At 35.7% G+C, this 26,926-nt stretch overlaps 1 protein-coding gene across 6 annotated transcripts in view; it reads left to right on the plus strand.

Annotated features, from left to right (window-relative positions):
• PDE4D (phosphodiesterase 4D) overlaps positions 1 to 26,361 on the plus strand; it is a 386,722-nt gene extending 360,361 nt beyond the window's left edge. For 5 of the 6 annotated variants that reach the window (XM_051788281.1, XM_051788282.1, XM_051788285.1 and 2 more), the window contains 9 exons: positions 8,901 to 8,994; positions 12,498 to 12,670; positions 13,618 to 13,716; positions 13,802 to 13,966; positions 15,681 to 15,780; positions 19,400 to 19,554; positions 20,150 to 20,272; positions 20,746 to 20,928; positions 21,492 to 26,361. In XM_051788281.1, coding sequence (XP_051644241.1) covers positions 8,901 to 8,994; positions 12,498 to 12,670; positions 13,618 to 13,716; positions 13,802 to 13,966; positions 15,681 to 15,780; positions 19,400 to 19,554; positions 20,150 to 20,272; positions 20,746 to 20,928; positions 21,492 to 21,902 — 1,503 coding nt within the window. In that variant the 3' untranslated portion in view covers positions 21,903 to 26,361. Of the gene's footprint in view, positions 1 to 1,378; positions 2,295 to 8,900; positions 8,995 to 12,497; positions 12,671 to 13,617; positions 13,717 to 13,801; positions 13,967 to 15,680; positions 15,781 to 19,399; positions 19,555 to 20,149; positions 20,273 to 20,745; positions 20,929 to 21,491 lie in introns of those variants that run through there. The other variant, XM_051788286.1, reaches the window with a different exon arrangement.
• Positions 26,362 to 26,926: the final 565 nt, after the last annotated feature.

Raw genomic sequence — 26,926 nt, forward strand, 5'->3', positions numbered from 1 at the left:
CAAGTGCTGCACTATTGGGAACAGTTGTTAATATTTAAGGAGGAAATAGCCGTTAAAGTAGCAAAGTAAGAGAAAATAATTTAAAACTTGGCTTTCCGATGTCTGCTAATACTGCCTATTGCAATCAAACTTTCATAGTTCATGCTTCGTTCCTAAAGCAGCCAAAAGGGTAGTGGCTATTATTTTACCATTTTCTAAGTCATGCTTGAAATTTCCTTCTGAAGAAAGGCAGCTTATTTTTAGTTCTCAGTGTTGATGCTGGGCAGGTGGCAGCAGTGCTCTCTTCTGGGTGATCAGAAGACAATGCTACAGAGACACAGACAGGATTTATATGCAGTGTTACAAAGCTGAGCTGGGAGAATCAGGATAAATATTTTCCAGAAGTACCTTTTGGCTTCTTTAATGTCATGCTGAGTCTCTAGTAACTCCAGTTTTAATTTCAAAACTTAATTTACATCTTAATATACATATGGCTGCATAGATCCAGAACAAGTGTAGCTGTGCATATTAAATAGAAAATGTGTCAGAAATGTTTTATGTTATCTATTTTAAGGAAAACAGTATGCTTTCCACATGAAAATACATTAAGTGCTGATGATCTGTTGATTGTATTCAGTTGCTATAGATTTCTCTCCTGTAAGGATCAAATTTGTTTATGTCATACTTTGCCCTACTGATTTTTACAAGTTCAGTTCTTTTGCAAGCACTTAGTGTCGCTGACTATTTCAGCCAAAACCTGTCCTATGACTGTTCTCAGCATCTCCCAGTGAATCAGCAGTATGGAGTTAGGCTGAACGCTGAACCTCATTCAGTTTGTCCTTAGGCTTTGCCCATTGTCATATTGGGAAACTCTTCCTTCTTCTTTTGATGCAAGAAAGACTAAGAAACTTGCTGCAGTTGTGCATGTGTGTTGCACAGAATGGTGCAAGATAATCATAGAATCATAGAATGGCTTGGGTTGGAAGGGACTTTAAAGATCATCTAGTTCCGACACTCCTGCTGTGGGCAGAATGTATTCCTCCTCTCAAGTTTTGGTCTCTTGAGTGGCAGATGGTGGGATATTTTGTTTAATGGCTGAGTCAGCTCACTGACACACTCCTCTTTCAGTTAATCCTTTTCTTTTTTCTGTGATGTATAGCTGCAATTGATTTTAATAATCTGCTGAGGCAGAGCAAAAGTTGAAGAAATACAGTGAGAATTTGAGGACTCTTATTAAATCACTTCTTACGTCTCCATGGAAGCTTAATACTCATTGGGAGTTGTAGGACATGTGACTTACTTAGCTTAATAAGAACTGCTTTTATCTCTTAAAATGAAAAAAACAGTAGAAGCTAGAAGCCTGGCTCAGTAGTCTGAGGTGGGTCAGTTTTTAATCTAGGTGGAATAAAAGCCAAAAAAATCTCATCACAGACTGCTCAAGAAACTAGATAGCTCTATTGATTTTGTTTTGGGATTTTTTTTCCCCCCTTAAGAAACCCTCAAAATATAATTTTCTTCCATATGAAAAATTAAAACCACTGGGCAATCCACATGGATATACACAATGCTCATTTTAACTGCTTGGATGGTGCATCCACTGAAGAGAGTGTTAAATGCTGCTGAACTGACAAGACTTTAGTCTGATTATTTTTGAATGGCATGTGAATGCTGCAGGCAGGGATGCCGTTAATAAAGGGCATTTGCTGTTAAAAAAAAAAACAAACAAACAACGTACCCTGTGCCCAGGAGAGTCCCCAGCGTTGGTTGATGGGAAATTACCATACATCATGACACCAGCCCTACAGATTTATATCTTTTAGGGTGACATACTATTGGCTGCTAGTTAGCCTCTATGGGAGGGATCACTGCCACTGTCTGTGGCTTCCTCTTCAGGTCCTTATTTGGTAGCTGTTGATAGAGCAAGTCTTTGAGCAGCTGAGCATCTTGACATACATTATTCATTAAGTCCTGGTGTTCAGGAAATATGCATATCCCTAGCTCTTCAGAAATTTCTTCAGCTTGTACAATATGTTTCTTCAACGTTGCCTCTGAATGCTTGGAGTTTCACAAATGGCATTTCTACAATCAGAAGACCACACGTTTGGATTTCATTTCAGAATGCCTCCTGTGCACACAGTTGCTGAGAACCTGAAGATTAGCAAAAAGAATTAGGAAAGAAGGAGTCTTTATTCTTGGAAGTCTTTTGCAGTGTCAGATAAAAAAGAACTGATTACCTTAGATTAGTAGCATAGGAAAAAATACCAAAAATGCCTGAGGCCAACTATTTACTCTCAGTTTCTTGGGGCTACATAAAGGTAGGATTTTCTTTTACCTTTTAAGAACCTTTATTTGTGGCATGTCATTGCGTGTTCACTGGATAACGTGGTAATTTGTGGGTGATATGATTATGAGCACTAGAAACATAAAGTAAAAAATGAGATAACAAGCCTTTGTTCAGCAAGAAGAATGAACTGCACAGTATACAGTCTCTTAGAACTGTGCTGGGACTTTTAAAATAACATTCCTTCAGTGAATGATCAGACTGAGTCTAAAGCCAAAGAAATTCAGAAGAATTTTTTTTCCTTCAGATAAAGGTTGATACAAAACTGTATTTCCAGACATTAAAAGATTTAAAAAACTGCGATACCATTACAATGGGATAGGGTATGAGTAAAGAAACTGAGGATACTGGGTGGATGCATGACTCATACTGGTTTTAATAGCTGAAGAAAGGTGAAATTTTGAACAGTATGTTTCAACAGCATTTTGTGGTAGCCTATGTGTGTGTGACATCTTATTGATTAAAACACTGAAATTGCCAACTTCTAATACTGATCTACATTTTATGTGGGGCAGCTTTGAACTCGCTTGAGACTATAGTACTGCTAGAAAATGAAATTAAATAAGATTTTATCTCTTTTTATGGAAAAGTTTAGCACCAAGGAATCAAATCAATATGCCTGTCAATACACAGAACTGAAATCCACATAATAGAAAACTACACTTGAGCTTTGTTATGGCCATAAAAAATTATGTTTGTGCTTAAAAAAATGATGCTGCTCTTATAATCATTATCAAGTTGTAAAAAAAAAAAAAAAAGAAACATCATCCTGTGCTTGACATACAATAACTGTACCAAATCATCTGATTTTAAAGAAAATTCTGATTTCTCCTGAAGTAAATAATGCAAGTATTGAATTAAATTACTGAAAATAACACAAACATTATATTCACACATGACTGAATCTCTTAAAGCTTTCTTGTATCAATAGCTAGTTTTATGATAGATATATATTTCTTAATGTGGAAATGCAAAGCTCTCATTAGGTGATTATGTCCAATTGTGAGCATTGTCAGCTACTGCTGACTTGTTACAATATATTTGCAAGGATTTTGGTCAGTCATCTGTGAAAAAAAATTAATACCATTATGCTAACTAGGTGGATTTCTTTCTTGTTTACCAAAATAATAAGATGAAATCACTTTGCATTCAGCAAAAGGTGAGGTATTTATTCTAATTTATAGAAAGTCTTTCCTGCATTTCCAAACAGCTGCTGTCACATTTCTCCTTGCTAAATTGGAAAAATTCAATCACTGATTTAAATGTTCACTCTTAACTGTTTAGCCCTTAAATTGAGAGACTTTTTTTGCTAATTGAAGTTCAAGAGAGAGCATGGTAGCTATAATTGAGTACACAGGTGACAAAAAAATGTTCTTTTTATAGGCGGTGTCCTATACTGTCTATAGACAATGATTTTAGTTAAGAAGCTAAGTAGGGCTTGAGCACCCTTTTAGTACAGTGCTTTTTGAATTCACACTACAAATAGAGGAAAAATTTGAGAAGAAAAGATGATCTGTTTCTTGTGACATTCAAAACAATCATGTAGAGTATTTATGAAATTCTAAAGATTGAAACATCTTATTCTCAGAGATCATTGTACATGTTTACATCCCTTATTATACATATATTTCCGTATGCTTCAGGCTGTACTTTTATCTCCTGTGAATTTTATTTCAGATAATGCTTGTCATATGGAGTATTTGTCCTCTGTTTTTGTTGAGTATTTTTTCTTGATAGTGATATTATCCTAATGCTAGCCTCTCATAGCTTACGTATAAAAACTAGTGTCTGACCTTCATATTAGTTAAACACATGAAGTGCTTTAACGCAAATCTGTACCTATTAAGAATTTTGTTTATGTATTAGGAATACTGCTAAAATCCAAGATAATTTTGCATTGATAAGCAATATAGACAGAAGCCTTAGATTAATTGGTAAAGCTGACCTATTTTGAATTCCTTGTTTGTTTTATTGTAGAATACAAGACTTTTTAAGTCCAGTAAAATAGTATAGTTTATTCTTTTTTGAGTTAAACGTCTTTTAAAAAAAATTTGTTTCAGAAACAAAATACAGTCATATAAGTTGAATGTTCCAAGTATTGAATGAATGTTTCATGGATGTATTCTATTCATGTAAGCTTTTACAAATGTTACCTAGAAAAGAGGCAGCCAGAAAGGTTGAAACTGGGATCTGTTGCCATGTGGATTTGGGAACCAGTGCAGTGAAAGTCTTCAGTTGCCCTTGACCACTTTTGTTTCAGCCTTCACTGGAGTTGGAGCTTGATTAATGCTGAAACTGAAGGACAAGATGGAGCTTTTTGGTCCATGGACTGCCTAGTTAGCCCTAGCTTCGCCTTCAGTACTGGTGCCATAGGCTGTGGTGGTGACAGCCTCTTACAGTCCTTCGGATGGTGCAGGTTTCTCTTGAGGAACAGAAGGCCTGCATGGAAAAGACAATACCAGAACAGGGTATCTGCCCTGAGAGTGGTTCTTTGTGCTTCCTTTCTCAATACACCTAACTGCTGGCTGATTGTTTGACTTAAGCTTTTTGTTATTGAGTCAAGAACTTTATACAAAATTTGTAAAATGTTCTTATGTGTAAACAATAACCCTGTGTATATTAAGCATGCAGCCCAAACTCTTTCATGACCATGTATTGACTCTAGTTAGATCTTGGAATTGATAATTTCTTTATACTATACATGCGAAGTCTTCCCAAAAATGTATCAGTGCTCTTGCTGCCATATGGGAAAATGGTTACTGCAAATATTTGTCTTTTTTTTTTCTATGTGTCTTTGCTGCCATCAGAAAAGTACCTTATCTTCTCCAAAAAAATGTATATTTATCCTAGGTTGACAGCAGTAATATATATAAGCAGAGATACGCACACACTGGGCTTCAGCTCAGAAGGACCTAAGCAACAAACCTGTTCTTAGGAGGTTAACACTATTTGGGATATTGTTCTCAGTTCATTATCATCAATGTGTGCACTTCTATTGTCATGTATTAGTTTTCACTCCAACAGACTTCCTAGGTTTTTAAATGGAGATAAAATTGCATATGTACTTCTGTCACTTTGGAGAGACTTGTAAAGTTATTTGAATGCTCTGTCTGTATTTGTGTTGAGGGTTCTGCACCTTCTTATCCTCTCTCCCCCACCACACACCTCAGCCGAGATAAAAATCACTAAAATCAATAGAAACAAATGAAATTTTACAAATTCTGCTTAAGAGAATATTTTTAGGATATTTTAGACAATTTTTATGGCTTTTTTGCTGTGACATCAGTATTCAGCAGTGCAGAACTGTATATTAATGCATGTTTTATATCTGCGTATCTCCATTTCTAGGGGGAATTTGTAAGACTATAGTCAAGGAGTGTGATATTCCAAAAGGATGTAATTTTTCAAATCTAACAATGCCTAGTCTTAAGGTGGGAAAATCTCTCTGTCTGAAGAAGAATACAGTATATGCATAGATCAGTCAAAAACCTCTGCTTCTTCCCCTTGCTGAGCTGACAATATCATAATTAAAGTGCATGGTGTATATGTTTATTCATAACAAGAGCTTTGATCACTCTGATTTATTTTCATCAACTGGGAAAGTAGATGGCATTCAGATTTTTAAAATTCTTATTTAAGATATTATCCTTAAGATTTACCACTATTGGGGAAAAGATGGTTTCATGTCTTGTTTGAATTGTTTTGTTGTTGTTTCCAGGAAAGTGTTGTTTCCAGGAAGACAAATGATGAGTATGAAGTGCTTTTTTCAAGCACCTAGGGGTGTCTGCTGGATGACTGAAAAAGTGTTGGCTCATGGATGTAACAAACTTCTCTGACTGGCAATAGGATTTTGTGGGAACCATGTCAGAGGCAGAATTTTATTATAAAGTAATTGTGCAGGGCTGTATAAATATGTGGATCATTGAAGGAGCAACTATGTATGGGTGCACTTGGGCCCAATGAAATCTTTGAGAAATAGGTAAAATCAGGAAAAAGTGGGAGATTTGTGTTTGGGGGTTTTTTTTCTTAGAAAGAGCATTTTTTTTTTTTTGCTAAAAGGCAAGTTATTAATCAGAGGATTAAGTAATATATAGATATACTGAAACAGGGTATAACGAATAAAAATCCCCGAATATCTTGATCACTGTTTATCTCTTATGGTTTTGGTTTGGTTTTCCGGTTTTGTAATGTTCTCAAAGACCCATTATTGTTCTGCATCAGGAACTGTGGTCTGCATATGGTCTTCAACTTTATCTGATCCAGTGGTGATGAGGGTTTTAAGGCTTTGTCATATAATGCGAAAATCAGAACAGTTCTCTAAACTTTTGCTTAGTCCAGAAGATTGCAAAAAAATGTCAAAGTTTTGTTGCTGTGGTGTCAGTAATATATGAAAGACTGTGAGGAAATCACACAGCTACAGCTCTTCAAAGCCAAAGGCTTCTCCAGTTGAATTTGCTCTTAGCAGGAGGGCCTTGCAGAAGCTGAGGGACTTATTTTACTGTACACCCATGTTCAGCAGCAGCATAGACTGTTCTGCAGTTCTCATGCAGATGATTGAGCTTTTATGTTCTACTGACTTGTAGGGTGATGGAAGGTGGGAAGATGAGGGTTTGTGTCAAACTGATGGGGAACAAAGCATTAGAAAAGACTGTTACGTACCTTCCAGTTGCTAGCACACAACTGTACAATAAATACTGAAGCTGCAGTTTCTGAATGCCATCTGGAGACAAGCTAATCCATGAGATCTTCAGTTTTTGCCTCAATTCCATTTCTCACCTTTATGAGAACAGAAGATAAAGTGTGCAAGCATGACTTAAGTGTGTTAAAAGTTTAAAGATAGACTTTTAAAAATGGTCTTGGGATTTTTGGACCAGTCATTTTACTGCTTGGCAAAGTTGGCTTCTTTTTTCAACATTTGACATTGGTGACAAACATTAAACATCGCTAAAGAGGCTGACACTGTTTTTGTCCAGAATGTATAGGTCTGTAGCTCACAGTGTGTGTAGTTGTATTTGCAGTATGGTCCTAATTTTCAGACATGTGTTGAGCACTTGCTAGCACACAACTGTATCTGAGATCAAAGCTGAGCCTTTGGCTTGTGACTAAAGCAGGATTCAGTCTTTGTGGCTCTGGAACTTCCTGAGCTGATGGCATGTCAAGATGGCAGGAAAACGCAGTGGCTAATGGTTAGAGTGTTATATTAAAGGTAATTTTTATTTCGTACAGTGTGAGCAATGCAGTAATTGGTGACTTACAAAGATATTTTGAAGAAAATAACACCTTTCATTATGCAAGGCCTCTTTGAAGAGAGGGCTTTGATAATTCCAGTAGAATGGAAAGGCAGTGGTTGATGTTTACTCCAGTGGTTTTATCTGCTTTGAAGAAGAATAAATTATAAATTACCAGTTTTCAACATAGGTGAATGTTTTAAGGTATATATACTAAGGATAGTTATTGCTTGATGTAATAAATATTCATAACTGGCTGAACAAGGTGAAAGATTATTCTGAAAATGGCACAAATCATTTGCCTTTGTTAAGAAAAAAGATGACCAAGAAATCTAACAACAAAATGAAAGGGTGGCACAATATGTGGCAAAATTTAGTAGTGACAGATGCATGCTAATTTGCACTGGCAAGAGTTGTTGCAATTGTTAATAGTATTGCTGAGTTCTCTTTGTTGGCTATATCAGCGCAGAGCTATAGTCAGTGAAAATGCATCTAAGACAGGAAGAACTGTATTATGCTATTAACCTGTCAAGCATAATGACACAGTATATCATTTCACCCTGGAGTCTAAAAGGAACCAAGAGAGGCTCAGTGATGAGTACTTAATCAATTATACATTTCCTGGAATATTAGTGTCCACTTCTACCCTATGAAGTGCCTAGAGTGAATTGCTAACTTAGAGGGAAGTGGAAGGTGTTTCCACAGGTGGGTATTTTCTATGCCAGTGTTTCATAGAGATGAATATAGTTTTCTGAAGTCAAATCATTGGGGTGATCAGGTATAATAATTTTAGGTCAGAGACAACATTACCTATTGGCTTGTAAGAAACACATTGGCTTGTAGGAAATCAGTATGATATTTTGGTTGTTTTGAGCAATGCTGTCAAGTACGTTTGAGTAGATTAATGAGGAGAGGTAAGATAAAACTGAAATATTACCACATGAATTGCAAAAAAAATGCAAAAAATAGATTAATTTACAAATATGATGAGAAAGCTGGTAGCGAACAGGTAAATACCTTTGTATTTAGTTTTGAAATGAAAATAAAAAAATTGGAAAGACAATAACATTATTTGTGTGTATACGTATGTCTTAGAGTTTTCAGTTACTAGTAGGACATTGAATCCCTGTGGTGCATTTTAGGAGGTTAAGAATTATGATTGATGTTTTCCAACCCATGAATAAGTTGGTAGGTATAGCGACGTTACATGGATTTCTACTTTCAGAGTTATCTTACTGTAGTATATATTCATGACATCATGTCCTTTCCCCAGTTATAAATTGATTGCATTTTCTTGTCCTAACCTACATCTTAATCACTGACTTTATGCTTTTTTTTGTTTTGTTTTCCAGTTTAAAAGAATGCTCAACCGGGAGCTAACCCACCTATCTGAAATGAGCAGGTCAGGCAATCAGGTCTCAGAATATATATCAAACACATTCTTAGGTAAGACTATGAAGAGTTAACTTTTTTGCCTTGTGGATGTTTTTTATATCTCTCTGGGCTGTTTTAGAGCTTAAAAGCAAGTGGCCTTACATATTAATTTCTGCTTTCAGAAACTGTGCATTTAGCATCTCATTGTTCAGTGTTTGTGCAGAGAAATCAGTTTAGATCCATTTCCTCACAGCTCAGTCAGTGTGTGTATGTAATTTCCCTGTGTATGTAATTACAGATAAATATTCATATATATATTTTCCTGTAACATTACAACTACTATATTGCTACCGTATTAAGAAAGTAATACATAATGAATTAATTATATGTTAAAAAGAAGTCTTCCCCTATATTTTCCTTACAGGAATTGCAGCAGAGGTTTCAGTGTGCTAGAAGCATGCAAGAACAAATAACCTCACAAAACCTCATAGCATGCAGTTAAGATACTTTGGTATTCCCTGCCTGCACGTGTGTGGGTAGATGAATAATTAAGTCAGCATCTAAACAAACTTTTGCCGGGAAAATTTGTGCAGCTGAAGAGCCTGATCTGGTGGGATGTGAGCATTAACAAAAGCCCAGCGCAATATTACAGAGTGTGGTTCCTCCTCTATGTTTTTTTTTTTCTTTCCTAAAATTCATGAAAATCAATAAAACTTCATTCCATGGTGTTGATTTTGAATATGAAGATAAAGATACTACACCAATCTCAAACATGCTTTGAGCAAAACACCATTTATTCATAAAGGCTGTGCATATAAGGAGAGGCGCAGCTGAATACATCCCAATCAGGATAACAAGTCCTTTACAAAGTGCCAGTCCTGTGTGTTAAGATCCATCTTGTTCTGTGTGAGATACAATAGCTGATGCTTTTCATGTTTGGTTTTTTTTTTAAAGAAGCGGGGTTTTTTAAAGTACATTTTATCCTCTCACCATGTCCTAAATTAATTGCTTAGTGTCTGTTCAGTTGGCCCACAGTTGCAGGAGTGGCCGAGAGCTGAGAGCTGCGGCACAGCAGGGTTACAGATAGTGAGAGGGGGATGAGCCTTTGTCATGGAGAAGAGGCAATACTGCCCAGCTTCAGAAGACCTGAAAGTCACATTGTACAGTTGCCTGAGAGGATGATCCACTTAGGTTGAAAAGACTGAGATGCCAGCTTCTGCTTGCTTTTACTTGAAAACTTAAGACTTACTTTGACAGGGTAAGGAAATGCATCTGGCAGCCTTTCGCATGAGCTCGTGAGCAGCAAGAGGGCTGGAAAGGCAATCACTTCTAAGTTACTGAGCCATGGGGACTGTTTTGCGTCTTCATGAAAAACTTGGATACTTAAAAATGTAGACCTAAGAGCAATACAATGGTGGAAACACCTCATTTACAGATGTATTGCTTAAATAGAGTATTTTCAAAATATGCAGTCTAAGTATATAGGTTGTGAGCAACTATGTAAAGAGGGAAAACATTCTCTCCATAGAAAAATTTAATCATTCTAGTTATTAGATGCATTAAATACAGACTAGTAACTCTACTTATTAGTTATTGTCTAATTTTTTTTTTAATATATAATCTATTTCCTGAACATCTACAGACTTTCTCACATTTGTAAGTTAGGAATGTGTCATGAGAAAACAGTATTTTCTGTTCTTCTTATACTTTAAAAAAAAGGGTCTGTTTCCCATAGGGCTAAATGACATGTGTGAAGCTATTTATAATGGCAACAAATACATTCTATGTGTAAGAATTAAGGCTCCTACATTGCTTATAATAATATGTGAGGTTTTTCTTTTGCAGCATCATTAACCTGTTTTCTATGAATGGAAAATGTTTGAGAACCTGTCATTGAGCATAGCACAAACAGGGTCAAAATGGCAAGCTGTCTTCTCTGGTTGTTCAGATAGGTACAGCCCCATGTGCTCACAGTTAAAAAAGCAAAAGTCCTGTCTAATTTCTCTGGAGATCTGAAGTCATTCAGACAGACACTTCCTTCCACTTGAGTTAGTCTGACAGCTCAGCTTATGCATTTTTCTTAGATGGGTCTAAACTTTTGTGCATATGACCAAAACCATAAACATCAAAGCACAAACACGAGTCACTGCTCCTCATCTGTTGTTAGTTTGTACCAGACAAAGGCTGCAGTGCTGCACCTCCCCTTTTCTCCATATGAGGAGAATGGTGAAGAATCGGGGCAATCAGGTAACTTGGAGCTGCAGGTTAAGACTTGGTGACATTTCTGTGAGATGTCTATTAAATGTGGCTGCTAAAGGGTAATTAAAAAAAAAGAGGAAGAAAAGTGAAGAAGCAAACACTTAACAAGCTGGTAACTAGAAAGAGACTTGCTGACCTCATCTGGTTTCAAACTCTATAGTGAAAATGAATATTGCAGGAAAAAAAAAAAGACATATTTTAAAAAACCCAAATTTTCTTATTTTCATTTTTAAAATTTAAGGTTTTTTTAAATTTGTTTTGGCTCACCTCCTGTGTTAAAAACATCTTTTCTGGATTTTCCTGGTTTTACTGGTATGTTCCTTAAGGGCTAGAATAGGTGGAGGTACATTTCAACATTTCAGGTACATTTAAAGGGAATAATTAGAAGTCTACATTGAAATACAGTATGAATAAAAGGAACAAAAAAATAATGCAAGTTCCTAACTGTTTTGGCAAGAGAGTCCTTTGTTGAACTAACTTGGGTTTTTTCAGGGACCACAGATGTCTTCAATGCTCCACAACCCCATGCTTTGTCTACAGCAATTATCTTGCAAATATGCTTTACTCTCAGTTTAATCCTTGTCTAAAGTTTCGCTGGCACATATGTTGATGAGTTATATGAAGAGATGCTACTGATACTGCTATAGAGGCAAAAGCCCATCAAAAAAATCAGGGTTTTAGCAAAGCTGTTGTTTTGTTGTCGTTATTGACTCTGGTTTGGAGGTGCAGAAACACACTGCGCTGCTGACATGAACTGCCTCTACAAAGTGCAGTAGATGTGGCTGACAAAAGGCTTTCCAAGTTACTAAGTCCTGTGGTCCTTAGTAGACAGGACCAGTCCCCAAATATTAGGTCCTTTGAATCCTGAAAAAGTTTTTAAAGATTTGCATGAAGACACTGTTTGGATTGTTTTTGAAACACAATTTCAGAGAGTATTTTTCCTGGAAAAGAAAAAAAAATTAAATTTTCTTGCAAAATGGATTCCTGTTAACACTTTTAAAACTAAAAGATTGACCCTTTTTACAGCATGAGGGGTGCGGGAGAAGTTGTAATCAGACAGAGACAAGTTCCTTTTAAAGCCAGTCCAGAAATAATAAAGCAATTTGAGTAATAGAGATCTGTTTGTAATGAAGTATAGGTCTATGTTTATCTTTTCATGTTTTCACCACTCTTGATATAAAGTATCTGTTGCAAAATCTTCTAACATTAAAAAGGTTTTGTAAAGAGTTACAATATCCATACAATGCAACTCAACAGTGAATTTTATAATAATTGTAATTTTTTAAATAATTATCTTTTTATTAATTCTTTTGAAGACAAACAACATGAAGTTGAAATCCCTTCTCCAACACAGAAAGAGAAAGAGAAAAAGAAGAGGCCGATGTCCCAGATCAGTGGAGTCAAAAAACTCATGCACAGCTCTAGCCTAACTAATTCCAGTATTCCCAGATTTGGAGTTAAAACAGACCAAGAAGATGTCCTTGCCAAGGTAGAGAATATATAAATTCTTGAATCTAAACCATTGAATTAAAAGAGAGCATGGACTTGTCAGTCTTATTCCATCCTCTGCTTATAAACATTGATTTCAAACTGTAGCACCAAGTGCTGGTCTCACTTGAAATAATCCAAATTTGCTGAAGTGGAAGAATAGCAAGTAAAATTAGAATCAAACCATAAGGGTTAATTTCAGCACGAACAGGATTTCATCTGGAGATGGAATGTAAATTAGCATTTGTGTATGCATTAATAAAGCTGCTTATTTGTAAATAGTATCTGAAAAATGAAAAGCAAATATACCATGTACTGTCACAGGAATGAAAATATACAACCACCCTAATTTTTAAATATGCACAACTGGTATATAGCACTAGAGCTATCCTTCCTATTTTTAGTTGTATCATTTTATGTACATCCTTAGTGGTTTTTTTTTAGTGAAATTTCCTATGATGTTTTTGCATGAGCAGCTAACTACTTGGCAATAACAGAAAATTGGTATGAAGGCATTTTTTTATTGAGTTTTGCATTTTAAAATATGCCTATCCTTACATTTTCAGGAATCTTATTTGAAGAGTGTTTCTGAGGAGAGAGCAGCAGAATTGTAGCATCTCTGGAGGTTTTCTCCTCACTGAACGTTGTTGTCAGTGGGCAATGAGATAGCAAAGTGTGTTGGTTAAACTCATTCAAGACACTATAGTATGTTTCCCTCTGGCACTCTTTCCTACTTAGGGAATTAAAATCTGAAAAGTTGCTAGATACAAATTCCAGTTTCAAGATTAGTAGCAGCACCAGAGTTTAGCCATTCCGAAGTTTAGCATGTAACTTTCTCAGTGGAAGGTTTGAATCTTCATGAATATTGTTTGCAATTGTTTCAGTTAAAAATTGCTGGAATTTGTGTGTTAGGTTGTTTGACCTGTTTATTGCTTGATTCTACTCTAGGAACTAGAAGATGTGAACAAGTGGGGCCTTCAGGTTTTCAGAGTAGCAGAGTTATCTGGAAACAGACCTTTGACTGTCATCATGCACACTATTTTTCAGGCAAGTAGGAGCAAGTAGGGTTTTTGCTTGTCTTGGAGATTTTTCTGTGCTTTGTAATCTAATTGTTTTTCTTTTGCTTTTAAAGGAACGGGACTTGTTAAAAACTTTTAAGATTCCAGTAGATACTTTAATAACTTACTTGATGACCCTTGAAGACCATTACCATGCAGATGTGGCATATCACAATAACATACATGCTGCAGATGTTGTTCAGTCAACCCATGTGCTGCTATCAACCCCAGCGTTAGAGGTAAACTACACTGAGGAGGAAAAGTGGTAGTCATGAGAGAAGAGGACATCCTGAGAGTCTTCTAAACCAAATCTTAGTTTTGGCCATATTTTTAAAAGAAATCTTAACATTTCTTCCATGAGTATCTTTTTTTTTTTAAAGATACTTTGTGAGGATCAAAGTTTATTTACATGTAAATATTGGTCAAAAAACATCACATATTTTTCTTTTAAATCATGCAGATTTGTGCTGTCATAACCTTTTTCATTGTAACACAACGCATATCTTGTTTCCACCATCACATTATTAATACTGCATTCTGTTCTATCATTATTGCCCATGTGGGATTCTCACTAACCACAGTGAGTGGAATTGCTTAGGAAAGATAGTGATAAAATAGGGTTTCCTCAGTAGGGCCTTTTTGGGGTTTTTGTTTATTTTTCAGGGTATTTTTTACTTTTGCGTATTTATTCTGGTCCTAAAAGACTAATTTTTTATTTGTTTCTAAGGCAGATTGGAACATATACTAAATTTTCACTAGACTATCTTTTTTTTTTCTTTCCTTAAATATTTTTAAATTGTTTAGAAAAAATCATATGTTCTTCTCATAGTAATTCTCTTGTTGAAAGTTCTTAAATCTCTGAAGTTGGACAAAAGGGAGATTTTCTCTTTTTTAAGTGCAGTTCAGATCTTACTATAGCAAACATCGATATATTCTAGCATACTGTTGGGAAAAGGCAGCTAAAGCAAGCTGTTGAGATTTTAGTAATTCAAAAAGATTTGCCTTCATTTTCAAGAATGTTTTGTCTGTGTTTTGTCTGTTTTTCATAATGACCAGTCTTTCATGTTACTGGTACATCTACTTTCTTCTTAAAAAGAGGGTTATAAATGGACATTAAGACTGTTGGAAGGTTTTGATCCTCAGAGACTTGGGAACTTTCTTGCTCATGAGAAGGAAGATAGATAATGTTCTTAAAACACCACTGGCTTCACCAAACAGCTGGACTAGTCATTAGTAACATTTTTGGGGTTTTTTTCTACATCAGGTTTTTTTCCTCATGGCCTTTTTTTCAGCAGAGCTTTAGCTGGTAAAATGGCAATGTCTGCCCGGTGCCACTGCTGCTCTACACACTCCTGAGCTGTTCTTGATCATTTATGAAAGCAGTTATATAATGTGGGTGCTTCTGACAACAGGAGACTGGGCTCACTGACATTCCAAGTCCGTTTCAGTGCTCTCTTCCTCTTCCTAATAATCTCATGCAAATGGAAAAATCACTAACTGTTAAGTAAGATGTCTTGTAGGCTGTCACCATTTTCTTTAGCATCATGTAGGAGATGTGCACATTTCAAGTACAGGACAATACATAGGAGTCAAGCTGAAATATTTAACTTCAATTTGTTCTGTAAGTTAGAAAACTGTCCTTAATTGTCTAATAAAAGTGGATTTATTTACAGACTGAAGCTGGAAATACTTCAGTTGTGACAGAATTTAGCGATGCTTTCAGTATGAAATACAGATCAATTTACTTCGGTGAAACTCAAAATATTTATGAGATTGTACATATTTGATGATTTTACAAAAGGTTGTGATAGCGTATGTATAAAGTCTCTAGAGCTGGTAGTGTATTTCAGATTTTTTTTGCTTGTTCTGATCTAGATTCAAAGTAGGGTCCTTTTTATTGAAAACCCTTTCTCACTGATTAGTGATTGTCATTTCTGTTTCGTGATTTTCTAGGCAGTGTTCACTGATTTGGAAATTCTTGCAGCAATTTTTGCCAGTGCCATACATGATGTAGATCATCCTGGGGTTTCAAACCAGTTTCTTATCAACACAAGTAAGTCTGATGTTCGGTGTTTTTTTCAGAAATTTGCTGCAAGATCTGCTACATAGCACCTGAAAAATATACAGTTCGTTCCTTGTTTGCTTCTATCTGTAACTTTTCTCAGTAAATAGACAGGTATTTGTATTTTAAACTGGATGTTATTTTGCATTTCTTGTAACTTTAGAAATACTTTACATAGTACCCTCTAGCAAGAACTATAAACCTGGCATTCTTTCAATTTATTGGATGTGGTCTCTCCCAGAAAATAGCTGATTTACATTAAATGAATAAACTTGTAGGAGAAAAATGAAGGAAGATTAAATAAAAAAAATTTTAAAAGGAAGACAATAGTTATTTGTTTTTATTGGAAGCATATCATATGACCAATAACAGAAATTCAGAAAACAGGTTTCTTTTTTGCAAACTAACTGTCAGGCTTATCTCTCTCTCTGCTTGGATGCTGTACTTGGCTTTTCATCTCTCATGCATAGTGGACTGAATTTTCTCAGCCTGTTCCTGAAGACTCTGGCAAATCTGTTTGTTCTTTTTTTGACCCTAATGTCATCTACAAATTTGAAACCCAGCGTACTTGTTCTGCATTTCTCAAGGCTGTTGTCTGCAGCATTGCTGAACCACTCTCCACTTTTTAGTCTTCTACTGAAAGACACTGTTAGCTTCATTGAACCTGATTGTGACACATTTACTGAACGGCTTGTTGCCCCAGTGTAACCTGCTTTGATTTCATTGGCATATGTCACTATCATCAGTGTGTAGTACTTCATAGGTCAGTACATCATACTGTTATTTCTTTTGCTGTCTGAACTTCTTTTATGATAACTGACCCAGAAGTTTAGAGTTGAAATAATGATAACAGTCCAAGCATAGAAGAAGAAAAAGCAACAGAAATGGAAACATACCTAGGTTTGTGTCTTTTACCCATTTGGTTGCACATTTATAGATATTTTGCACATGAGTGTATATATATATTGCACTGGTGCTAAAATAGAATGACCCCAAATCAGCAGTACAGTTTTAAGAAGGGAGCTCCTCCTCTGGCTCATTGCTGCTGTGTATTCAAAGATGTTCATTCCAGTTTAGTCTTCATCCAGTTTTGTTTGTCTTAATGGCCTGAGGGCCACCCTATGATGAAATCAAATTTGATGACTCATCTGCATGGAGGAGGATTGGGATTAACTCTTGATTTCTATTTGGTTTTTTCTGTGCTTTATTGGTAACTAGTACAGTTAAGCAACATAGGATAGGCAGAGAGTGATCAAAATTTGGGCACAAACCAATGTATAATACCTGAATTTTTAAGAGTGGGCATATGTAAGTAAAGTTTTTCTTTGCTTGCTTAATCTGATATTGAGTATCAGGATATATTAGTGTCTCTGAGGTTTTATGAGGAAATAACAGAGTTGTTCAGGTTTAAGTGGGACGACTGGCTAGTTGAAGGGAGAGTGGTGTTACATAAAGCTTTCACTTTCAGGCAGATGGTTAAAATTCAGCTAAGATAGTCATTCTGATGCTGATACTTAGAAGAAATGTCTTGTTTTTCTCAGTTCAGGTTTTGATAGAGGAGGCTCCTTTGTCAGTCAGCTAACCTAATTAATTGGAACAGCTGTTGCCAAGCTGGAAGAAACAAAGGGATTTTGTCCCTTTTAAATTTTTCTGTGTACAGGGAATAAACTGTAGGGACAGAGACAGAAAAAGACCATCTAATGTAGGTCTCTCAAATCCAAAAAAAAACTCTACTTTTTTTTCCCAGTGAACCTTAAAAATGTATTAAGATTTCACTAAGAAGTATTAGAATACATTTTAAAAAAAAATCATAGACTTAGTTATTTAAAGTATGTACATATTTGCCGTATTTTTGGCTTATTCTTTTATAATTAGTATCATGATTTTTCTGAATATTATTTTCCTATTTAAAGTCTATTACAGAATTGTCAAAGAAACTGACCCTCTTGAATGCTATTAAAGAATAAAAAAAAATGAATCGCATTAGCATCAACAGAGATGCTTATTTGATGACTGTAACTGTCTTTCCAGAAAAATATTCTTGAAGCTTATAATGTGTTACAGAGGTTACCAAGGGGGAACTTTCTTCCGTTTTCACATCTATTTCAAAGCTGAGTACATTTGAGCTCTGTGTAGCTCCAGCACATCCAAAGTATTTTGACAATGTTGAGTGTTTTGCAGTTGTGGTTCATCAGAAGGCTTTGAAAGGAAAGTCACCTTTGTAACAAAAATAAGTAGGCAAGCTTTGTATGTGTTCTGTGAAAGATGAGAGATCATTTTACAAACTTGCTTTCTTTCTACTTCTGCTGTTATAGTTTTGCTGCCATTGGGATAAGGAAAGACAGAGGAAGAGTTTCCTGATTCAACAGATCGGTTTATTTAAGACAGGAGAGGAAGATAGCAGGAGAATAGATAATGAGATTAATGAAATCTGAAGATCCAGAGCTTTTAGAGCTCTCCCATTGAGACAGAGGCATTTTAAAACATAGCTGTCTTAAAAGAAATAAAGAGGAAAAAAGTAGAATAGACTGATGTGTGGTTAGACTTAGGATAGAACAGCTGTAATAAATAGTTAATGTTAAGTTAATATTGCACATGACAAGTATGATTGCATAAAAAGTATTAGGGATTTTTATGACACATTTATTTACAAGTCTTAAAGTATATGCAAGCTGACTGCATGGTATTCCTGGGTAGAAGCTAAAGCTGTGCAGAAAGTTTTAGTAACTGCTTTTGTCAGAGCTGTCTGTTCAGCAGTTCTAAGCAGACAAATGTAGACCTTATCTGTGTGCCTTAGCACAGGCGTGGCTGTGCAGGTGTACATTATTCTCACAGCCATGTGGGGTGACAGAGTTAAGAATACTTCTGTTGGCAAAGGCAGCATTACAGCCAGAATCAGGCACTGACCATGCCTTGAGTATGAGGCTGCAGGCAAGGCCACTGTGTGCATTTTCAAGCCACATGACGTTAAAAGACCAGAAGCATAGCTGTTACCATCCTAATGAGCCTCCTCTCAACATACCCAGTTGTCATGGACTAATGACTGTAGGCCTAGTTCAGTAGGCATCTGAGTGTCTTAGCTAACTGCAGAAAGAAATTATTTGAAAACCAAGATGTCTGCTAGCTGCAGCAGACTAGCAACAAAGCCTCAGCTATGTATTTCCAGGTCTGAGTGCTGGAAAGCTGAAACTTGCCTAACAATAGAATTTTAGTTGTCATGTTGGATGGAGGCATGAGAACACATCAGAGTGTGTTTTAGTTGAGGTGTGGTTATGTATGTAATATTTTCCAAGTGACCGCATGCAGATATGAAAAGGTATTCTGAAAATTACTTTCTCAGGTTTTTTTCTAGCTTGCCACTCAAGGCACATGTACATGCATCACTGCAAAGCATTGTCTTTGGTTTTCTCAATGTGCTTTGCCTCGACCTGTTAAGATGTTCAGTCATTAATTCTGTAACTTTTGATACAGTGTGAACTACAGGAAGGCTATTTCTAAAAGATTATCTGTAAATCTTATTATGAATGAAAATGAATTTAAAAAAAAATCTTTAGGGATTTTGTAGAAGCATAGGCTTTAGTAACGTTCTGGCGGGCAATTGTTATTGCAGATTCTGAACTTGCCTTGATGTACAATGACTCATCAGTACTGGAGAATCATCACTTAGCTGTGGGTTTCAAGCTGCTGCAAGAAGAAAATTGTGACATTTTCCAGAATTTGACCAAAAAACAAAGGCAGTCATTGAGGAAAATGGTCATTGATATTGTGAGTTCTGCTTGAGATTCCATCTTCCATAGAGCTAGTAAATTGAATAATAAAGTGCAGAAGCATATTATGATAAATTAGGCATGTAAACAATGAAGTAAAAGTTTGAATTTTTATCATGTGATATCCAAACATGAACAGTGGGTTCCTTTAAGTTTCAGTAATCATCGAATAATATTTTTAGAAGGTATACAATTCCGTTTCAAGCTGGTTTTATACTGACATGTATGTCATTCCACCATCACAGTAAGAAATTTGATACTGAATTGATGGTGAATCTTGGCTGACCAGATCATTTTGAACAATTCTGAACAATCATTTTATCATAGTCTTAAAGTAACTAAAAGGAAAACGTACTATTACGGACACAAGTGACTTACATGGCTCAGCTTTTTAGCTTGTATTCAGACACAAAAGTTATGGGTTCCTCCTAAAACTGTTTGTTTAAATGTTCAAAGTTTTTTTTTTAAAAAAAAAAAACAACAAACAAAAACAAAAAAAAAAAACAAACAAAAAAAAAACCCAAAAACACACACACCAAAAAACACAGTAGAATAATTTACATAGTGTTCATTTTTTGTTTGTTTCTTTCAAGGTCCTTGCAACAGATATGTCTAAGCATATGAATCTACTGGCTGATCTAAAAACTATGGTTGAAACTAAAAAAGTGACCAGTTCTGGTGTTCTACTTCTTGATAACTATTCAGACAGGATTCAGGTAAGAAAATTCATCTGCAATTGGTCACTTGTATTAATTTACAAACTTAATAACATTGGCTTCCCCATTCTCCAGCATGAATTAGATAAGCTATGTGCTCTCGCACCATGACTTGCTACTTCCCTCTGTTTCCTAACTATGTCATGGTCTGAGTGACTCTCTGAGAGAACAATGAAGTGCTAGAGTAGTTCTGAACTGAATGAAATTTTGGCCTTCCCTTCAAATTATCAGCATGTGATTGTCTTTCTCAGAAAGATATCCTGGCCTTTATACAGGCCAGGATCAGCAGAAGCAAGGTAATTCATGGCTGTTACTGCAAATGTGAAAAACACCCAAGCACATAAGGTCTTGCTGTTTAGAATAAATCTTTTACTACATTTTCAAGAAGGTTTCAGAGTCACCAGAAGTGTAAATGGAAAGGGAGCTGCTATTCTGCAGTGTAATAACACCACAATGTGTTCAATCTATTTCAGGTTCTTCAGAATATGGTGCACTGTGCAGATCTAAGCAATCCAACCAAGCCGCTCCATCTCTACCGCCAATGGACGGACAGAATAATGGAGGAATTTTTCCGTCAGGGAGATCGGGAAAGAGAGAGGGGAATGGAGATAAGTCCCATGTGTGATAAGCACAATGCATCTGTAGAAAAATCACAGGTAATTGATTTCAGTAGGCACATAAACATTTTGACAGAAAAGGATGGTACATAGCCATGTTTTGAATAATTTCTGAATGCACTATTTCCTTTTTTCTACTGAGTTATTAAATCAACTCCTGAGTAGTAAGTGCAGGGAACTGAGATTTTTACTATGAAAACATAGTGCATCTCTGTATTTGCTGAAGGGATTCCATCAGTGTCATGACTTGCAATGCAGCATACGCATCAAAAGAGATTATTGTACAGCTGCTCACTAGGGTTTCATTCAAAATGAGAATTATGTATAAAGCAGCTGTTTGGCTGACTAGATGCAGTACAGTTATTTGGATTGAACAGTTCACTTGAAAACAAATCCTTTCCAAGTTCTTATCCAATATCCTGAATCAGACTTTTGAAATGTAAAAGACTTTATTTACTACATAAACTGGTATGGTTTCCTGTCAGCCAACTTTAAGGGTGATGCGTATAGTGTCTCTTAATAGCATTCTATTTCTCATACTTTGCATGACTTATAAGCATAATTATTTATTAATAATTATATTTTTTTATTATTTGAAACAGGTGGGTTTTATAGACTACATTGTTCATCCTTTGTGGGAGACGTGGGCAGATCTTGTTCACCCAGATGCCCAGGATATCCTAGATACACTGGAGGACAATCGAGAATGGTACCAGAGCACAATCCCTCGAAGTCCCTCTCCTGCACCTGATGACCAGGAAGAGGGAAGGCAGGGTCAAACTGAGAAATTTCAGTTTGAACTAACACTGGAGGAAGATGGTGAATCAGACACTGAAAAGGACAGTGGAAGTCAAGTAGAAGAAGACACCAGCTTCAGTGACTCCAAGACTCTTTGCACCCAGGATTCAGAATCCACTGAAATTCCTCTTGATGAGCAAGTAGGGGAAGAAGTAGAAGAGGAGGAGAACCAAACAGAACCCTGTGTGGTCGAAGATCATTCTCCTGACACGTAACAATGAAAATGCAGTCTCTTTCTCTCTTATACTCTCTCCCTTTCTTTTCCTCTTTCTCTCTGAGTTTTTTCGTTTTGTTTTGGATATTATTTTTTAATTTAGGTAGTGGTTTCCAAAGTGTGTGTCATATACTACAACCATGGTCACAACTTGCTGTCATCTGCCAGGACAATTGTTGATCAAAACTGACATTGATGACTCAGTTTGGCACTCAGGAATATCGTAACCAGAATTTTCACCTCAGTGGCATCAGAAAGCAGGGGGAGAACATCCATAAACTACATTTTAATAAGCTCTGCATTTGGCAGATTCACTTAAATAAAGCAAATATTTTCAGAGGAGTACCACCTGCAACCAAATGCTGGTGTGCTTTGATAGTTTTTGAATTCATTGTATTTTGCAAGCAAAGCATTGCATAATGTTCATCTTGAGAGGAAACAGATAGAAAACAAATTGAGGTTCCTACTGGAAAACAAATTCATGTAAATGATGGGACACAACATGATTGTTACCAACAGGAAGATGAGCTGTGAAAATTGCATAATTTTCTAACTTCAAGTCTTCCTGAGACATGACTGAAAAAAGTGTGACCCAGTGGGTTGCACTAACCTCTCCATTTTGTATAATATGTGAGAGACCTTTTGTAGAGCTTACTTTTATTAAGTGTACCAAGGTATTATATTAAAAAAACAAACCACTTTCGTCTGACAATGGTTATTTTTTTTCCAAAGAGGAACTTGCAAGTTTTCAATACAGATCTGTGCTACACTGGATAATACTTCTAGGGTTTTTTTTTTGCTTGAGGTTTTTTGTTTGTTTGTTGTTTGGTTTTGTGGTTTTTGTTTGTTTGGGGTTTTGTTTGGTTGGTTTTTTGTTCATTTTTTTGTTTTGTTTTGGGTTTTTTTGTTTGGCTGGTTGGTTTGGTTTTGTTATTTTTACCTTAGAATCTTGTGGTATTATTGAGTTGTAAAAGTCTATTTTATATATTAGTGAGTTCCAGGAATATCCTTTGTGTTACATTTTTTTGTATAATAGCTTTTTTTTGTTTGTTTCTTTGTTTTTCATCACAATTTTCCCAAATGTATTAGTGGACTTACATAGTGCTCTTGCCCTCATAGTGACCTGATCCTGCCAGTTCTCTCTTACCACAAGAAGTGGTCCTGTTGATACCAACTACAGCCACTAACGTTAAGATTTACAGAACCTGAGCCTGTAAAAAGAGTAATGAATTGTCATCAGTACAAAAGCAGCTCTCTTGCTATACTGATAAATTTTTTCCCCTGAAACATGGGGTTTCAGACTATTTTTAGCTGGGAAAGACAGACTGCTAAATCAGAACAGGCTATTACAATGTATGGAATATTTGTTCTGGTGAAAAAAGCATTAGTGTAATATTTCAAATTTTGACTTAGCAACTTTTAATCTGGGTAGCTATCTAGTTAAACCATTTGCTAATCTGAGACGTGTAAACATAAAAATAATAATTAGTATTATTTTGTCACGTCTTTGTTGCAAAAAGAGCTGTGCCAGTCTTGTCTTTTTGTGTTTTAAGTAAATGAGCAATGCATCATCAGAGTTGTAGTTTATGCCATATTATTTCAATCTTAAATATTTTCAACCTTTATCCAGCTTGTGCTAAGGGAATCCTGCCTTTCAGTTTGATTGGTATAAAAGCTTTCATAACTTGGAAAGCTAAAGGGAGGTAGGGAGTTCGTATTTGACATTTTCCAGTCCTGTTGTTTCTTCACATTAAAAGAAGAAAAAAAATTTATTTCCTACACTTTACTCTTGACTAAAATTGTAGTTTTGAGTGTAGAAGATGGGAAATAGTTGCATAGGGAGGCAAGCAAACTCCAACACTGTAAAATTCTTTTGAAATTACACTATCAAGATAATCTCTTAACAAAAGATGATAGCAACAGCCATTATTTTTCCTTTGGATTCATTTTGTAGCAAATTTGCAGATATGAATACAGGGGGTTTAAGGTGTCAGAGATCTAGAATAAAAGCCTCTTTCAAAATGCTAATTATTGAGCTGTTAAATGCATTTTGCATTCTTCTGTGTCCAGGTCGTAGTTTTCTCTACCATTAGCCCTCACAGGGCCTTAGCACAGAAGATGCTGAAGGAGGAAAAAGAATGAAGATAATTCATGGGGCTTCTTTCATGCTTTGGCTTTTTTTTTTTTTAATCTTTTTTTCTTTGTTATTTCTTCCTGAACCTGATCCATCTAAAACTCCTTTAAGTCCCCTAGAGTGCCTGGAACCTCAGTAATGCAAAAGCAATATAAATTCCAGAATAACCCGTAGGACCTGGAAGGTTTTGTAACTGCACTAATTGAAAGTAAATAGACATAAGACCGTATTGTGAAATATACACCTATACATGTGGACAATCAAATCATAGAAAATGATATAATTTCTTAGAGTTGGGGATATAACGCACTGTACAATCTTTTTTTTCTCTTTTGCCAAAGTGTGTTTTAGCATTGTACACTGCTTTAAAACAATACAATTTACGAGTGGCTTTATGTGTTGTGAATATTTTGCCATAAGAAAATGCTGTGGGCGAGTAATGAGTGGGAGGAAAAAAAAGAAAAACCACCTTGTTTATAACAGTACACTTTAGCTTGCAAGTTGCTGTACTCAGTAATGCTGTATTTAAATTCTTAAATTGTTTTGTGTCATTAAAAATGATAATGAAAGAATATCAATAGAACAAATAGCATTCAGAAGTTTAAAAAACTTGAATGAGATAGATTTTATAGAAAGCTTTGACAGTTCTTTCAAATGCATTATTTATTTTCTGTGCCATGCATTTTTCTCACCAAATGACCTTACCTGTAATACAGTCTTGTTTGTCTCTGTTTACAACCATGTATTTATTGTAATGTACATACTGTAATGTTAATTGTAAATTATCAGTTCTTATTATAACATCATCCGTGTCAGGGTGGTGTTGCTGTATTTGGAAACTCTTGGTGAGAGAATGATTATTGTGTATACATATTCCTTGTACATTTTTTTTCTCCTGTAATATATTCAGTGTCACCATAGAGCTCATTTATGGAAGATTCACGAAAAGTATAAAATAAGTAAAGATATATAAATTTAAAAAGCTTCAGGTCTTTGGTCCCAGGGCTGTGCCTTAACTTTAAACAATATTTTCTTGTTTTGCTGCATTGGAAAGTAAGGTAGCCTTGGGGCTAGGGCTGGGCATTTCTACCGTATTTTTAGTTGCTAACTGATGGGGGATACTCTTATGAGCTAATATATGTGATACTACAATAAACGTTCATTCTTGACCCTGCTGGAAGTTCGAGCTTTTCCAGACTTCTGGTAATGTAATTGTATTGTCTCTCTTATTATCTTTTTACAGCCTGTCATTGGGGATTATTGCAGACGTTTTTTGTTCCTAACAAAATAAATGATGCTGCATTTCAGTACTGTGTTGCACTGAAACAGCTTTGGAAAGCATCTCTGATAAGCATTTGATTTCAATTCATATTGAGAAATGGAATAATGAGAATTAAAAGGGTATAACTCATACACTTTTACAATTGTCTGTAATGTCTCTTCTTTAGTAGCACAAATTATCACTGTATAAGCAGAGTCCATAAAGTAGCACAAAAGACAGTTTCAGTCTTGGAAATGCTTTCCAACACCAATATTAGTGTTACTAGTAGCCAAAGTTTTATTTTATATAGGTGTAGCTAAGGCTTTGTACAGGTGTGTGTAGCATAATGCACTAGCTCTGCAGAAGAGCGGTAAACAGTTAGATGTTTTAATAACACTACTATTAGATTTGCAGGTTGGACTGAGCATCTCTTGCTGTTTGACTTGTCACATTGCTCCAGGCTATTTAGAGCTGGTATCACTGAATGTGCCAGAGTAAGGTAAATACCTCTCCTCCATTCCAGTGATGCCCAGCCCTCATAACTTGTGACTTCTTCATAAAAGGAGAGTCCTTTTCAAGGAAAAATAGGATCTCCTTTTTGACACAAACTGTAGATTTTAGCAGCCCTGGCCCAAAGGAAATTGAATGCTTTTGTTTTATATGGTATAAAAGGGACACTATAACAACAGAAATCTTGAACAATTTGTTGTTACTGTTTTAATTCAATATTTTCTTTGGGGATGTCTTGAGAGTGGCAACTTGTGTGAACATTGCACATGGCTATTCTTTCACTGGTTTCTTAGCCTCTCTTTACAGCCTATGGGATAGTACTGTACATCGATACCTTCATATGAAATTTTATATGCAATGGAAATAAAAGCATGTGTTGATTCTGCCTAGTTACTGTATTTGATTTTTTTTTTGCAAGTTAACTTTGTTTACATATATCCCATAGTTTTGACATCTTAAGAGAAAATCTATTTCCAGAATAATTTCATTACCACATTTTTGTCACAATATTGTTTTGCATAGATAATACAAAATAAACGTGAGCAAATTGTAAAAGTCAGTCAAATATGGTATTTCATACAGGAGTCTAATCCACAGAGGTGTGACATACAGTTATATTGGAAAGGCATTCTATTGGTTTTCAGGAAGCTTTACCACTGGCTTCAATGTCTTTAAAGAAACTACAAGTCTAGAGATTGTCTAGAGGAGCAATATGCTGGGATACCACAAAGAGGAAAAAAAAGAAAGGTATCAGTTAAATATTGTCACAATCTCTGCCCCAAGTGGATGATAAAAAGAAATTGCTCTTAAAAATAAAATTCATAAATTGCAGCTTTTTTCTCGAGGAAGAAATGTGGTCTTAATGCAGGTTCAGCTTCTGAACTGGCTTTCATGATAGTGTCAGTCTCTGTTGTTCTGTGGAGTTGTTTACCTAACTGAAAACAGTTTCTGGTTGAATGCAAAAGAAGTCTGTGTTCTTTTTTTTCTTAAGTCCTTAGATCCTTCTTTGGGTTTGGGGGGTTAGTTTGCAAGGAGAACCAATTCCTTAGGATTCCTTTTCAGTCACACTTTTGTGGCAGAAAAGCCTGACAAGGGCTGTGTTGGGAAGATGAAGGATGCT

This window comes from Manacus candei, unplaced genomic scaffold (genome assembly GCF_025592945.1).
Source record: "Manacus candei isolate 608988 ecotype Guabito, Panama unplaced genomic scaffold, ASM2559294v1 h1tg000024l, whole genome shotgun sequence".
In the NCBI taxonomy this organism is placed as follows: domain Eukaryota; kingdom Metazoa; phylum Chordata; class Aves; order Passeriformes; family Pipridae; genus Manacus; species Manacus candei.